Raw genomic sequence first — 16946 nt, 5'->3', positions numbered from 1 at the left:
AGCTCAGTGCATCATGGGAAATCCCCCGGCAGTCTAGGCCTATAGCAGCATAACTAAGGGATGGTTCAGGACTCACCTGAGCCAGCCCTAACTATAAGCTTTATCAAAGAGGAAAGTCTTAAGCCTGCTCTTAAATGTGGAGATGGTGTCTGCCTCCTGAACCCAAACTGGAACCTGGTTCCACAGGAGAGGAGCTTGATAGCTGAACGCTCTGGCTCCCAGTCTACTTTTGGAGACTCTAGGAACCACAAGTAACCCTGCATTCTGGGAGCGCAGTGCTCTGGTGGGGTAGTAAGGTACTATGAGCTCTTTAAGATAAGATGGTGCCTGACCATTAAGAGCTTTGTAGGTAAGAAGAATGATTTTAAATTCTATTCTTGGATTTTACAGGAAGCCAATGCAAAGAAGCTAAGACAGGAGAAATGTGATCTCTTTTCCTGGTTCCTGTCAGAACACGTGCTGCAGCATTCTGGATCAGCTGAATAGTCTTAATGGACTTTTTCGAGCAGCCTGATAATAAGGAATTGCAGTAATCCAGCCTAGAAGTAACAAATGCATGGACTAGTTTTTCTGCATCATTTTTAGACAGGATGTTCCTGATTTTCGCAATATTACGTAGGTGAAAAAAGGCGGTCCTTGAAATTTGCCTAATGTGAGACTTAAACGACATGTCCTGATCAAAGATAACTCCAAGATTCCTCACAGTGGTGCTGGAGGCCAGGGCGATGCCATCCAGGGAAACTATATCTTTAGATAATGCTTCACAGAGGTGCTTGGGCCCCAGAACAATAACTTCAGTTTTATCTGAGTTTAACATGAGAAAATTACAGGTCATCCAGGTTTTAACATCCTGAAGGCACATTTGAAGTTTAGCTAGCAGTCATCTGCCTCGACCGGTTCAGAATGACTTACATTATGCCTTATTAAAGACCTGCAAACATTTCTAAAATTTAGAATTGTTAACAATGTTTTGATTCGAATCTCATGCACATGTTGTGATAGTTTGACTTATGGTTTTTTTTCAGGGTGCCAGTCAGGTTTTTCTCCTGACACGTAAGATATTTTGTTTTTTACGCAGAATAATATGTTTTACTCACCAAACATCACAAAGGGTGCATATACTCTGTTATGGAACCTCATGCTGAATGCAACCAGTGAACAATAATGACAACCACAACTCAATATGAAATGCTACAGAGGCAACGTGTATTAACAAAAGCGTATCACAAAACAATAAAAAAACACAACTCAAATTACCACTCAGGGTTCAGTTCATTTCAGCAAAGCAGTTCAGTTCAATAAAAAAAAAACAGTTCAGTTCAAAAACAGAAACAAACAAAAACTGCCCATCAAATAACAAAAGTTACTCCATTCCTCAAAAACAAATGTTCATCCAACATGAAAAACACACACTGCTCAAAAAATAGGAGGGAGAGAAAAAAAAAGGTTTTGCAGCACTTACGACCTGCCTGACTGTTAATAGGTTCTGGATCAGTTTGATGGTTTTGGTATTTTGGGTGGCTGGTTGTTTGGAGGTTATGGTTGCAGAGTTGCAGATGAAGAAGGTGCCGACGTACGGGAACGTTGCAGTATGTGAATGCGGAAGGAATTAACGGCCTTACTATCACTGGTTCAACTATATTGAACTTGCTGCTCCAACACTTTCTTACTTCCCTCAGCTCTCCTCTTTAATCAACTGCCCTGTCCCGACAGACACACACTTTCCAGCGCTTCTGCGCTTTCATAATCTGGGCGGAAGTCCATGTCAGCCCCAGCGCTGAACGAATAGGAGACCTCCCTACATAGTGAGTATGAATGGGCGGCATTCGTGGGTGGTGCAACCTGAGAGGTGTACGTTGTCACAATGTGCCGAACCACTGGTCCCAGGAATTTTATCTGCGATGGAGCATGAATCAAATAATGCTTTTTTGGGGTAATTTTGTTATCAGGGAAAAGATTTTTCATATGTTTTAAATGCTGTTCAATTAGCGTTTTCAACTTGGTAATTGTTTGTAACAACTTCTATGAGTTCAAGAATTATTTTGTAGTGTTCATTATCTGTATTAACTGTATCAATAAGAAACTGCAATGTTTTTAGTAGAACAATCACTTGGCCTGAGGACTGCTTCAACTTATTATCACTTGAAGCTAATGTGCTGTAAGCTGTATGACTTGGTTTGTCTCTGACATCAAGTGGAGAGTAGGGAAATCCAGTTAATGCAGTATTGAGGACATCCAAGTCTAGTTGACCTAAAACAACAAAGTGTTTTATCACACACTTTATTTCTAATGGAGCAATGCCTTCAAGAATTATATGCATCATATCCTGGGGTGTTTGTTGGATCATGTTAAAGGCTGGAAATTCTACCAGCTTGCTCCGTCTGTTGACGCCAAATGTAGTTGTTAAACTGTTTCTACGATACTCAGTTTTAGCCTTCTTAATGTCACCACACTGCTGAACATGTCTTTCCTGAGCTCAAAGTTGTCCTCTTCAAAATACAATTGCATGTCCTCAAACGAACATTCACACTTACTATATGCAAAGCCAACACCCTCTTTAAATCCACAAAGCTCATGTTGTGCTAAAGTGTCTCCACATATCGCAACCAATGATCCAAATAATGCACATTCAACATTCCCAGTTTGAATATTAACACCACCACATAGCATAACTAAGTCCTCATTCAACCTGGACAAAATTCTATCAACTCCACATTCAGACAGCTCGCTCTTCTTTGCAATAGCAAGTAGACGGATTGCAGCTAGTTTTGATCTATCTAAACTTAGTCATTATAGATCTTTTTTGAAGAACGTTAGTCATCAGAATGTTTGGCAAAGACTAGCAGTGAACATTATTTTTTTTTGTGAATTTTCTTTCTGTATCTGAATCCATTTTCCAGGTGCTGGATGAGTCATCCAGCCAACCAATTCCAAGTACCTCTTTGAGATGAAGAGCAGATGGGAAACCTTCTATTCAAAGGGTGATGAAGAAAGCCATGAAGCCTCCTAAATCTTTAAATGGAGGTGAAGTCACAATACACTGACTTGTTCATTTTATATAACGATGTGTCATGATAAGTTATTTATAGAACCACCTTGTAAATGCTCCGTACTTGTATAGCGCCTTTCTAGTCTTTTCGACCACTCAAAGCACTTTTACACTACATCTGCCACATCACATCACCAGTCACACACATTCATACACTGAGCCTAAGTGCTCAAACGGAAACTAACATTCACACTCACTCATACACTGGCGGAACAGCCGCCAGGGGCAATTCGGGGTTCAGTATCTTGCCCAAGGACACTTCGACACGCAACCAATTGAACCACCGAACTTCCGATTAACGGCCAACCCGCTCTACCTCCTGAGCCACAGCCGCCCCTGTCTTGTGTCTTTTCCATTAAACCAGTGGAGCATGTCACAGCTGTGTTCCAAGCCCTGCCACTGCTCTTCCCGTCCAGCACTCGCCAATCCAGGGCTCAACAATAAGGACTGTCTGACCTGCAGCCTCTCCCCTCCTCTCTGTCTCACACACACACACACACACACACACACAGAGTGCAGTCAGCCAGTAGATCAGCTGACTTTACCGAAGTTGACGACAACAACTTTTCGAGTAAAAAGAAAATTACTTTATCAATATACCTGTTTAGCATAAACATGCAGAATGCGATATTTTAATCTGCTCAGTCTCTTATCCACCGCAGTGGTGTTTTGTTTTACACAAGCATAGCGCTAATTTAGCTAATAGCTTATTGTTACAAACAAGCTAGAATGAAAGCTGTCTGTCTTAATAAACTATTAAGCTTAGTTTGCCATGTAGGCCTTAAAATATGGGACATATAGTCAGCTGCTGGCTGGGACAAACCAGCCCACCTCTCTACCAGCAGCTGCAGAGGGAGGAGGACAGGAGGAAAGACAGATAAGGACTGAGTTCATCATCATTTCTAAACTTCACTCAGTATTTTGATGTCAGGAATATGATTTATTTTACTGACATTTTAGATTTGTTCCAGTGAGATATTATGTCGTTTTTCCATTACCAGCTCAACTCGTCTCGCCACTACTCACCTCGGTGAGTCTGCCACCGAGGTCTGCCATTGTAGACAGTACCCAGAGATAGTACCCCTCAATGTAGCTGGTCATCATAGCGACGCCACACACCAGTGACCCACAAAGCTGTCTATTGATTTCAGTTAAAATGTTTCAACATTCCTCAGAATGTAAAAACAGATAAGCGGTATGAAAACCTTCCCTCTGCTGTTGTTGCTGCAGCGTTCTGTGTGACGGCGGGAGCAGAAATTCTATACGAAAACTGTAAAATATAAAACTTTCTGTTGCTGGCCTCTATCAGGCGCGCACAATGATGACGCAGTGAATAGTGACAATTCTCTCTGACCAATCAGCAGTCTGCAGTGTTTCCACGTCACATTTTAGTATCACCTCAGCTCGCTTGGAACCAAGGTTATTATAGTTTTGGATTTTTCATTTCATTTGACTTTTTTTTTTCAATTTCAGTTTAGATTTAATTAGTTTTTAACGTGGGTTTGCTAGTTTACTTTAGTTTTTATTTTTACACCTTTTTTAAGCTATCTAAAGCTTGTATGTAGGGGCCAAAACACTAAGGAAATATAAATATATTTGAAGTACTAACACATTGTCTAAATAAATACTACAAATAAATGCACATGCAATTTATAGTATAATTTCTAACCTACACACAGAAAACCCTGAGAGCAAACTACCCTAATCCTACTACCCAGTGGTCCCAAGAAATTCATTATTCAGTCTCTAGCTCTATCATTCTTAAATAGGTTAAATAGGTGAAATACAACAAATGGAGGTGATGGACAACTAAGAAATTGGGGGATAGTGTAGGCCCCCCTTGGAGCCACAAACAACAGGTCCCTAGCACCCTGAATGCAAGTATGACTGGAAATCAGTTACATTAAAATCTAAACCTTTATTAATTAAAAACTAGGTATTAAAACAAAGAGAAAAGTTGGCTGAGATATCAATGAGCCCATAAACACACACTAGCTGACATGCAGTAAATATAATGACCAGCAGACACGTTAACCCAGCGCAAGGGGAGCTCACAGTCAATGTACTAGGGGCAAGTTCATCACACATGCAGGATGAGCTCTACGCCAGACCATCAGAACAGAACAGAACAAAACAAGGAAAGTCCTTCACGCAGAGGACAAAATCATAACACACCCGCGGCTCACCAAAGGTTTCTATTGGCTAATCACCGTGCGCACCACTGAACTGCAGGTTCTGACCAAACCAACGTCAGTTCCCCCGACTTCAGATCCACACGAAATGTAGGCTTATTTAGGTCCTGTGAAATAAAAACGAAAACTAAGGACATTTACTCTTTCATTTTAGTTAGTTTTGCAAACCTACAATACAGTTTTAGTTAGTTATGGTTTTTTTGTAAAGCCTCGTTTTTATTTTTATTTCAGTTAACGACAGTGTTTTTTCACATTTAGTTTTCATTATTTCGTTCGTCTTCATTATCGATGATAACCTTGCTTGGAACCTCGACGGAGGTGATACTAAAAAAAGGACCTGGAAGCAGGTACAGGTACAACTTTTCCACAATGGAAAACAAAAAAAGGCGAGTACAGTCGGGCGAGGTGAGCTGGTACTATGCAGTGGAAAAGGAGCTTTAGTGACTTGGCTTTAGTGCTGTTAAAAATCCTATTGCTGCTCTAAAAACAACACTATATATAAATATAGTATAACATATATTTTTTTATTAAAAAGAACTGATAAGAGTATCGATAAAGAACTGAACCAATAAGGTGTATTAATAAAATTCAAATGTTACCCATCCCAACTCGGAAGACAATGTCTGGCCCATCTCCATGTTCTAGTTTTAAAATCTGGCCCGATTGAAATTGTAATTAAATAGCCCTGCAGTACAGCATCTTCTCCCTCTCAGGGATTACATATTTTCAAGTATAATTATGAATTCCCAATGTCCTAGCCCAGGTCAAAGTGTGTGTTGTGATTTTTTTCTAATCCTCTACATTGATTTGTGTCATATAGACTTCCAAGGATCCTGATAATTTCCTGCACCAGTGACCACCTTCAACATTGAGAGGTTTAATGAGGGACTGCTCTACATAATGGCATATTACTATGCTCTGCACCTCATTTACCCAAAGTGTTTTTCCACACTTCTGTCAGTACTGCAAACAGAAATTCTCCAAGATTCCATTCATGAGCAAGATTTGATCCCTTTCTACAAAGAAGGAGTGGAAGTCCTTCATTGAGTGAGTGAGTCTCTTGTTTCTTGACTCTGCCCCACTCTCTATCTCATGTAAGACTTTCAGAGAAAGTCTGTTTCAGAAAAGGTTAGTTAGCCACATTTGTTGGTGAAACTGAAAACTTTTCCAGTTGGATATTGTGCAATAACAGTATGCTGCTACAACCATTTTATGTGGGTGGGACAAGACCCACCCACTTTTCAAGACCAATGTTACTGGACCCACTAACTTTCACTGTCTGAAATTCAGCGCATTTGTTTTCACTTTTCAGAGCGTTGTCAATCAAATATATTCCACTTGAGGAATGCACTACTAGTCTTCATTCTGCAATCGTCACTTTCACACTGCTGCTTCTTCAAATCCATTCCACTCAGCTCATTTAGAGTCCATATAAGTTAAACTCCATTCCTTGTTTTTACTGCTCGTGCCTGCTGCACTGCTGCGACACAGCGAGGTAAAGAAAGCATTTTAGGATACCTGCTGTTCAGCTGTAGTGAACCAGCCAGTGTTGGTTTAATTATTTTATGCCAAAAAGGAAGAATCCAGAATCTCTCTTTGTTTCTCCCTGAGAGAAAGAGGGTGGGGGGGTTTGAGTTATCACCCCTCAAGTAGACTCCCTGACTTCAAGCTTTCACCCCAAAGAGGTGGGTGTGAAAGGTCTGCCACATCAAAAACACTTCTTAGCTCCACTCCAAATGCTGTTTGGGAAGTTTCGACCATAAACCCTACCACCACTGGTGAAGGTGAGATAACAGACTCTATGCATGACTGTTAAAATGACAATATTAACCTTGTCCAGAGACTAACCTCATCCTGAACTAGGCTGTCAGGACCTTTTCGGACCGAGGTCGGAAACTCTAAACTGCACCCCCCCCACGCAGACACTCCCCAGATTTCCAGATTACCTCAGACATCAAAGAACTCCTTTCTTCAGTGCTGATTCTCTACCCCACCAAAGAGCCATTAATATGGACTCTAACATGCCCCCTCCATTTCACACCGATGTGCCGAACTGATAAGACGCCAGAGAAAGAACAGATTCAAATTCCTTTGTGTGAACAAAGAAATGTTGTCTCCTTATAAACTTGAATTTTTTGTATTTAAATGAGAGTAAAACTGAGCTCATGTTACTTACTCCGAATGACTCAGCTGCTGCGGGTCCTGTTGATCTGGGTTGGCTAACCCGAGATATTAGCTCTGCGGTCACAAATCTGGGAGTCAAGTTGGACGGTCGTTTAAAACTTGATGCCCAGATTGGTGCAGTGGTGAAAACCAGTTTTTTCCAGCTGAGGCAACTGGCCAAAGTAAAACCGTTTTTATCTCGACATGATTTTGAGATTTTAATCCATGCTTTTATCACCACTCGTTTAGATTATTGTAATGCACTCTATAGTGGTCTTAGCAAATCACTTATGGCACAATTACAACTAGTTCAAAATGCAGCTGCTCGTCTTTTAACTGGAACTCGAAAATTTGCCCATATTCCACCCATTCTCCGATCCTTACACTGGCTTCCAGTGCACTTTCGTACCGATTTTAAAATTCTTTTATTTGTTTTTAATTGCGTGCATGGCTTGGCCCCCCAGTATTTGTCTGATCTGCTTGTGCCCTACAGTCCATCTGGTTCGCTCCGATCGACTGATCTGGCACTGCTGGTAGTCCCTAAATCTAAACGTAAATCTAGAGGTGAACGTGCGTTTGCTGTGGCAGCTCCGAGACTCTGGAATGAGCTGCCTCTACATATTAGACTTACTGAGTCATTTTCTGTTTTTAAATCTCGTCTTAAAACTCATTTATTTTCTTTGGCTTTTAATACAGTTTGAGGGTTGTCCTTTCAGTTTTGTATTATTGTATTTATTTTGTGATTTATTGTTTTATTAATTTTCTTTGTTGTGCCTTCATTGTATGTTGGTACGTTGGTAGGTGCTATATAAATAAAGGTGGATGGGATTGGATTGGAAATATTATCATGTGTTAAATAATAAATTTTTCCAGCTCCTGAGGTAAGGATTGGGTTAACTACAAGTTAAATAGTCAGTGATTTTCAGGTCCTTTCATGAAACCAGGGTCCCCCCAGAGGACAAAAGAAGTATTACATGCCTTTGTTAAATGCCTCTCCTGTTTAATTTATCTTACTCTGTGTTTTATTGTTTGTAATCTGATGCCATGTTCTTATAACTTTCTTATATATTTTCTAAGTAAGAATGTTTAACAATCAGTATTCTCCTGGAAGTTAAGTTTACTTAAGATGTTCTTCCCAACTACTATGAACACTATGAAAAATTCACCAGAATGCAGAAAATTAAGCGGTTAATGCTCAAAAAATCCTGGAGGCGGACCCACCCACATTTTTTTTGCAAGTGCAAGTTACGCATACCCAGGGGGCTAAGCCCCCCTGTCTTTCAATTCTAGTGATGTGACAGACCAACCCATCAAAACCATGCCATCCAGGTACAGATACAAGTAGGCTACTAACTACTCTGGGATCTCTGGTAACTGGCTGTTAGCAGCGGGAGTTAGATCAACAATATGTAAAGTTTATCTTTCTGCCTCATGCCCCTTTAGGGAATAATATAATTCTGCATTTTCTTTTGTTTGTGACCCCGCTGCTGTGGCCATCAAACAATATGTGCTTTCTTCTCACAAGCACCACCATTTCCTTGTCAGAAAAATGTATTTGTTTCATCTTCCGCTTAGTTGCTGTTGCCTTGATTAACAGTAAGTAGGCTCATTTATATGCATCAATATTCATGATGCGCACATTTCCAGGTGGACTGCTATTTATAAAGGGCAAGTTGCCTCCAGGTGTGCATAGGCACAGTTTTAAAAACCTGGGGGTTTGTTTGCCACATGCCATGCACGCGCACGCACACTTTTAGTCTGGATCCTATGCACTGTAACCTCTTGACCTCTGCCACTGTCTTACATTGACAGTAACCCACAGGATGCTGGTATGTCTAAAAGATGACCTCTAACAAGACACACAAATCTCTTTTTGAACAATCCTTTTTCCACTTTTTGCTTCAAAAGCATTTCTTCTGCAATAAAACCAAGTAACAGAGACTCCAAAATTGTTTCCGTTCAAAATCTGCACAAACTCTGCCTCTTAAGGGTCAGAATTTCATGTATAGGAATGTTTTGTGCATGTTCATTTCACAAAGTTTTGTCTATTAAAGCTGTATAAATCAGGAATGTCACTAGGATTGGGGTTTAGTCCCTAGGGAATACGTAACTTGTACTTTTGTTACTGTATTAAAACTACACTTATGTCAAAAACCAGATGTTAACAGGTAAAAAGCGACAGACATACTCCCTTCTTCCATTTCTCCTCTGTTGAAGACACATCAAAGCTGCATTTAGGCCAGAGTGAGTTCTTCTGTAGGCTGTGACTTCAATGCTACCCAGCTGCTCATGTAAATGTGTCATAAAGTAATACCATATCTAATTCCTCTCTTAGATAAGTTCCAGGTCCAACGAATGCTATTTAATTACACTAATTACTGTTACTGCACTGTAGATTGGGTCAATCAGAGTGTGATTTTGCTCTGTGGTTTGGTTTGCATACAAGCATACAATAAATACTTTATCATGTAAGCTGTTATACTTGATAATGATCCTATTTAAGTGGCTACTGTCTGAATTTAATAACCTGATGGTGGAAGGAAAAAAAGATTTGGAGTAATGATTACTATATGTATGGATGTTTATGTGTATGATTGCTTTCATTGTATTATATTTTCCTGTGTACATATATGTGGGTATATGCTCGTGTATAGACTAGCCTTTTTTATTTATTACAGCCAATGAATGTAGAAAGTTAAGTGGCTCAGAATATAGCTAATATTGACCTGTACACCACTACTGACCTGAAACAGCTGCCCTGCCAATCTCCTGCTCCTTTCTCTCCTAAATATCTATTTGATCAATGAATGGAAGGATATACTGGTATAGGGACACTACCACATTTAGTTTTCACTGAAAATAACATTCTATGGGGACTGATATTGTTGTGAAATGCAATAGAGATAGGTAATATTAATGGCGTCACTCTACCAACACTAGTGTTTTCCATAGCCAACTAAAATATCCCCTTTCCTTTACTTCAAGTAAATGGAACTTAAGTTCAGGAAGTTACAGTCACTAACAACAACTTATAGTTTCACTCTGTATCACTCACTACGCTGAATCAATCTTCCTTCACCATGTCTGTGTCGCTGTGTGTGTGTGCTTCGCAGCTCTGCAGAGCAGCGATGAAACGCAGCCTCCCTCAGGGTTTGAAGGTTCAGTTCGGCTGGACTCTCTGTCATGTGACATGGTTAAGCTCTGTTTGAGACTGAGAACACCGAATATCTTTAAAACTATTTGATTCTGATGGCAAAATATTATTTACCTAAATGTAAATCTCCTGAATAAAAAATAAATAAAAATAGACTACTACTACTTATAATAACTTAGTTTATTTTACTTCATAATTGAAATGATTTGATCAGTATTCAGTAGTCATGTTTTCAGATGTAGGTATTGTAATGAACTCATATCACAATCTACAGATGTGATGATGATGATGATGACACAGTGGGAAAAAAGTTCAGAATAAAAAAAAAAAAAGGCTTTATTTCCTTTCATTTGAACGATGTAATTAAATGCACACCGGCTTTATAGTCGCTGTGCAAGACGGCATTTAGTCACAAAGGTAAAGATGTATAGAGCAGTGTTCACAAATGCTAATTGCAACGACATTTTTAAAGGCAAAAAATTGCTCTTTTCTTCCTCTCTGGAAGTTTTGTCAGCGTCTTTACCGGCGCACTGAGCCGATTATGATACAACATCACCACATCAGCGTTATGACGCAACTGCAGTTACAGTACATTTACAGAATCCACAAAGTTCAACACTTGCTAGAAAATAGTATTTACCATGAAGACACCGTCAGAGTTTTGTTGAGAGCTGGAGCATTCTAAGATGTGCTAGATGTTGAGGTGGCAGCTTAATAGTGTTCATGTTCATAAGGTTCATGTTAACAGTATGAACGCTATCACAATGTCTCGCTACCATCCATCAACAGAGATTGGACCGCTAGTTACCAGCTAGAGTCAGGCTAAATTAGTCTAACATGAGAGTGTCTGTTTTTGTGTGCATGGGGGCAATCAACAACCAATAAACTCCATTTACTGAATCCATGCTTTATGTTCTAAAAAACAATAATTTAAAACAGTGTCTGTACCTCTTTAGCTTTCTGGTGTCTGTCCTTGCTTTCGTCTCCAGGGTGGCAGGTGTAGGACACTGTCCTCCAGTCCCGCGGAGAATTGGTGATGCTAGTCACCTTAGACTCAGTGGCACCAGTGTCCTCGTTGAGCGAGCAGGATGACTTCCTAGTGAACATGCTCTTCTTCAGAGCTTTGACTCTGAGGCTATCGCTGTTACTCCCATCTGAGCAGCACCACTCCCCCGAGGAGCCATTGTCCATTTTGATATTGTGGCCAGTGGTGTGGCACTGGAAAACACAAGGTGAAAGGGTGGTGTCGGGCGGATGAGGGTGGGGTTTTGGCTTGTCTGGGGTGGCAATGGACCCGCATGCAGATGCAATCCCATTGGCCTCAGGCTCCTGGATCTTCTCATCCAGCTTGTTGAGTTTGGAGAGCACCTGGGAAATCTCACTGCGAACCCCCGACAGGGACTCCAGCTTCTTCTCAATCTCACCAATCCTCATCACCAGCTTGCACACACTCGATTTGAGCTCATCGTCTGTGTTTTCCAGCGAATGGAAGAGGCGGTCCAGCTTGGACTTGGCTAGTTTGACTGTGTTGCCTTCAGGAGAGCTGTCACCTTCAGACTTCAGCGTTACCTGAGAAAGAGACCCATTACTGTTGTAGCAGGACGGTTGGACAATGCCCAGAGAGTCACAAACACTCATATCATCCAGAAAACGAAAAATGTCACTTATGTCATCACTAATGAGCTCAGAGTCCTCATCAGAATGCTTAAAGGCATGCCTTTCTCTGTCACTGTACTTAGCTGGATATTCCTCCACTTTCTTCTGGTCAGCCTGTTCTGTTTGAGTTCCAACACTAGAGGAGCTGTCTCCTCCCTGAAAGGAGGGACTGTTCATCTTTTTCTCTCTAAACCTTTTGGCTACTTCTCTTTTGTCCAAACCCGCCAGCCCACTTGCCATTACTGCTACATCTTTGGTTTTTATTCCGTTAGTTTTCTTTGCAAAGCCAAATGTAGAAGTTACTGCCTTTTCCTTCGGGTTCTGAAAATACTGTTCATTGTCAGTGCTGATGATGCTGATATTTCGATGGTGGTTATCTTTGAGTGGTTTGCTCTTCAGAAATGACCTATCCAAGTCTGGAGGCCCCTCTTCTGTGTTGAGACTGAGACTCTTCACTGGCCACGGCGGCTGCTTCCCGGCTTTGGCACTGTGCTTCCTGCTGCTGACGCACTCAGAGACCGTGGTCGGGCCGAAGTATGTGGATGCTTGTAAGTCGTCCAGGCTCTCGTGCTTCACCCTCCGTTTGTCCTGAAGAGGGAAGTTGAGTGTTGGTTCAAAGTAGGGGTTACTGTAAGGTATTTCAAAGCTGTGGTTGAAGAAGGTGGCAGGTTTGTGGTCCTTCCGGTGGTAGCCGCCAGCAGCCTTACTGCCCTGTTTGCTCTCAGTGGTGATGACCTACAACAGTTACCCAGACAGACAAGGACTGAGTCAGCACACAAAGACAGCAAATACAGCACAGACAGTGTACTAATAGTAACTATGGAATCATAAGAATCGATTCACAAATATCAATTATCAATTATCTAGAGGTAAATTAAGAGAGAGGGTAACGTAACGTTGACTAGCGAAAAAGGCGGAACTTGGAAATCCGGAAGTGCAGGTGCAGTGCACACAACAGAAACGTGTTCTCCCTGTTCGGCACAGACAGGCACCTGTTGAATGAAAGACTGCCAGTACTAAACTTTCGCATGATCAATAAAATCAATGTACAACTAACGTTAATGATTTTCAACTGCACACTGTAGCACGGTACCGCCTAGCAGCAGTAGGTGACGGTGAAAGCAGTGGAGCAGAGGAAAATGTGAGTGCAATGTTTCAGTCTGGCTGTAAATATACGGTGAAGGACACAGTGTGTCTGTCTGTTGTTTTCCAACTATTGGAAAAGTGAAGGCAGTTAGCGCTAGCTAACATCTCTTCTTCAGACTGCGGTCTGGAAGCTGAGCCGGATGTTGTTTGGCTACTTGTTCAAGTTTGTTTGTTGTCATTCATCCACATATCAAGTACACAAATGATCGAAATGCTGTTTCTCAAGGCCCATGGTGCTCAGTACAAGATAATCAACTTAATAATCAAGATAATCAACTTAATAATCAAGATAATCAACTTAATAATCAACTTACAGGACAAGACACAAACATGTCAATACCCTAGAAAACAACAGATCTATTAACGTGGTTTGGCTGGAGCATTGTAAAGTGCGTAATTCAACCCCCATCTTACTCTATACTAATAACAGCAGCATCAGAAATAAAAATAGCACCAGCAGAGGTCAGTAATAACGATGTAATAATGTAATTATGCTATGCAATGTTAGCTAAATTTATGAAGTAACATTAAATATCTTCATTTCATTACTATCTGCTTGTTTGGATTGTTACAAATACTTTTACTATACTTGCTTTAAAGGTACCATGTAGTCACAAAGTGAGAAAAATACATCTTTATCCTGTTCATTTTACACATTGTAGCACTCATAATCGGAATGAGGTGCCTACCCTTGAGGTGATGCCCCGTGATGCATCGAGATATTGAATCGAAGTGTTGACCTGATAATCGTAATTGAATCGTGAGACAATGAAGATGCACATCCCTAATAAAAACTGTGGAACCCTCCAGCGGTTAGAAGTTAAAAACAAAATGCAAATGGTTTACTAACTGAGCAAAAGATACAATGAAAAATATTTGAAAGAGCTGTCAGTCAAGTTGTGTTAATGAGAAGATAAGATGCTGAAGACAGTACCTCTGACCTTCAAAATCAAAAGGGAGGGAGGTTATGGTGCAATTTGATATTTATACTCAGTAAACAAAAGCAGGAATTATTAATAGTAGACATACAGAATAGCTTAACACATGCCCTCTCCTGCGTGCTGTACATGACAGACTTTCAGCCAATTAGAGCTGTTTATAGGTGGGTCCTACTTAGTTAGAACCCACATTGTTAGGGGGTGTATTTTGAGAGATAACTTCCTTTTAACATTTAAAGAGGAATTGTACAATAACCAATACTCTGCCACTCTCTTCTTTTTGGTTTATTAAGTAAAGTATGAAAAATTCAACTCCACATTGGCCGGCTACAACATTTAAATGCTGCTTACATGGTAATTCATCAGTAGTGATACTTTTACTGTAATATATTTAATAGGATAACACTATAAAGACTTTATCACGATAAATGTCAAATCATTATTTCTTTCAAGAAAAAAGGGTGATTTTTGCTTTTTGTAGAAACCAGATGGTTAACTGGGGTTTTAAACTGTTTATGAGCCTTTTCCTCAAGAAAATAAATATCTTAATAGAAAAATTAAGTGCTAATTTGTTCATGATTCAAATGAATTAAATCTAACTTTTTAGTGGCAATATATTGAACTTTTGTTATATTGTTATTGAGGAAAATTATATTGCAATAATTATCATCATTGATTTATTGCCCAGCCCTAAATCAAACCTCTAATTAAAAATCCCACTCTTGATCCAGTGGTTTTAGCCAATTATATACCTATATCTAACCTTATTTTTTTATTTTATTTTTTTTATTTAACGTTTATTTAACCAGGTGAGTCTCATTGAGATTAAAATCTCTTTTGCAAGAGAGGCCTGGCCAAGACGCAGCATAAAAGAACATAAAGAACAGTTTCCAACATATAAAAGACATCAAGTACACATACATATAAGACAAGCCCCTGTGTTGAATAAGGCAGAATACAACTTGATAAACAGCAACATTGACCAATGTTCACCAGCTCTATATCCTTCAAAGTTGAAACAAAATGTCTATAAGGAAGAAAGGCAGTCAATTTCACCGAGTTCTGAAGAAGGTTCCAAGCAGAAGGAGTAGCAAACATGAAGGCTTTTTTACTACTCTAATTCTGTTCGGACACGGGGGACCAACAACTGTATCGACATAGTGTAGTAGTAGTGTAGGACGTCCTTTAAACATAATCCATGATGGCCTTGAGTACTTGTTAAAAAGATACTCAAACAGGTAGAAGCTAGTCCAAGAAGTGCCTTATAGATGACACATAGCCAATGAGTGTACCTCCTTGCATAAAGAGAGGGCCATTTAACTTTATAATAAATTCAATTCAATTTCAATTCAATTTTTTTTTATAAAGCGCCAAATCAATACAACAGTTATCTCACAGCACTTTTCATAAAAGAGCAGGTCTAGACCGTACTCTATGATGATATTTACAGAAGCCCAACAGTTCCCACCAAGAGCAGCACTAGGCGACAGAGGCAAGGAAAATACATAGAAAATTACAGGTCATCCAGGTTTTAATATCCTGAAAGCACATTTGAAGTTTAGCTAACTGATTAGTTTCATCTGGCTTGATCGATAGATATAACTGAGTATCATCTGCATAACAATGAAAGTTTATGGAATATTTCCTGATAATATTGCCTAAAGGAAGCATATATAACGTGAACAGGATTGGTCAGAGGACAGATCCTTGAGCAACTCCTTGACTAACTTTGGCGTGCATGGAGGACTCATCATTAACATGTACAAACTGAAATCGATCTGAAAAATAGGACTTAAACCAGCTTAGAGTGGTTCCTTTAATGCCAATGAAATGTTCCAGTCTCTGCAATAGGATCTGATGGTCAATGGTATCAAATGCAGCACTAAGATCTAGTAAAACCAGTACAGAGACAAGTCCTTTGTCTGATGCAATTAGGAGGTCATCAGTAATTTTCACCAATGCTGTCTCTGTGCTATGATGAACTCTAAATCCTGACTGAAAATCCTCAAATAAACTATTGCTCTGTAGAAAGTCACACAGCTGTTTAGCAACTGCTTTCTCCAGAACCTTAGAGAGAAATGGAAGGTTAGATATAAGTCTATAGTTGGCTAAAACAGCCGGATCAAGTTTGGGCTTTTTCAGAAGAGGTTTAATTACAGCTACTTTAAAGTACTGTGGTACATAGCCTGTTGATAGAGATAGATTGATCATATCTAGTATAGAATTGCTGACTAAGGGTAAAACATCTTTAAGCAACCTAATCGGGATGGGGTCTAAGAGGCAGGTTGATGGTTTAGATGAGGAAATTATTGAAGTTAGTTGGTAAAGATTGAGGGAAGCAAAACAGTCTAAACATATATTTGGTTGGAAAGTTGGTGCCAGTTGAGTGCAGGTCTTGGTGAATTTTGTCTCTATTAGCTAGAATTTTATCATTAAAGAAGCTCATGAAGTCGTAACTACTGAGAGCTATGGGAATACTTGGCTCAATAGAGCTGTGACTCTCTGTCAGCCTGGCTACAGTGCTGAAAAGAAACCTGGGGTTGTTCCTATTTTCCTCTATTAATGACGAGTAGTACACTGCTCTGGCATTACGGAGGGCCTTCCTATAAGTTTTAAGACTATCTTGCCAAATTAAACGAGAATTTTCC

The 16946-nt window shown here is 40.0% G+C and overlaps 1 protein-coding gene across 2 annotated transcripts in view; it reads right to left on the bottom strand.

Moving 5' to 3' along the window:
• minar1 (membrane integral NOTCH2 associated receptor 1) overlaps positions 1–16946 on the bottom strand; it is a 64452-nt gene that overhangs the window by 39077 nt on the left and 8429 nt on the right. For both annotated transcript variants that reach the window (XR_006828887.1, XM_046074728.1), the window contains exon 3: positions 11507–12949. Coding sequence is in view for 1 of the 2 variants with exons in the window: in XM_046074728.1 (XP_045930684.1) it covers positions 11507–12949 (1443 nt within the window). In the remaining variant the exon portion in view is untranslated. The remainder of the gene's footprint in view (positions 1–11506; positions 12950–16946) is intronic.

The sequence above is a fragment of the Micropterus dolomieu genome, linkage group LG17 (genome assembly GCF_021292245.1).
Source record: "Micropterus dolomieu isolate WLL.071019.BEF.003 ecotype Adirondacks linkage group LG17, ASM2129224v1, whole genome shotgun sequence".
Classification (NCBI taxonomy): domain Eukaryota; kingdom Metazoa; phylum Chordata; class Actinopteri; order Centrarchiformes; family Centrarchidae; genus Micropterus; species Micropterus dolomieu.
This window is presented reverse-complemented; position numbering and strand designations above follow the sequence as displayed.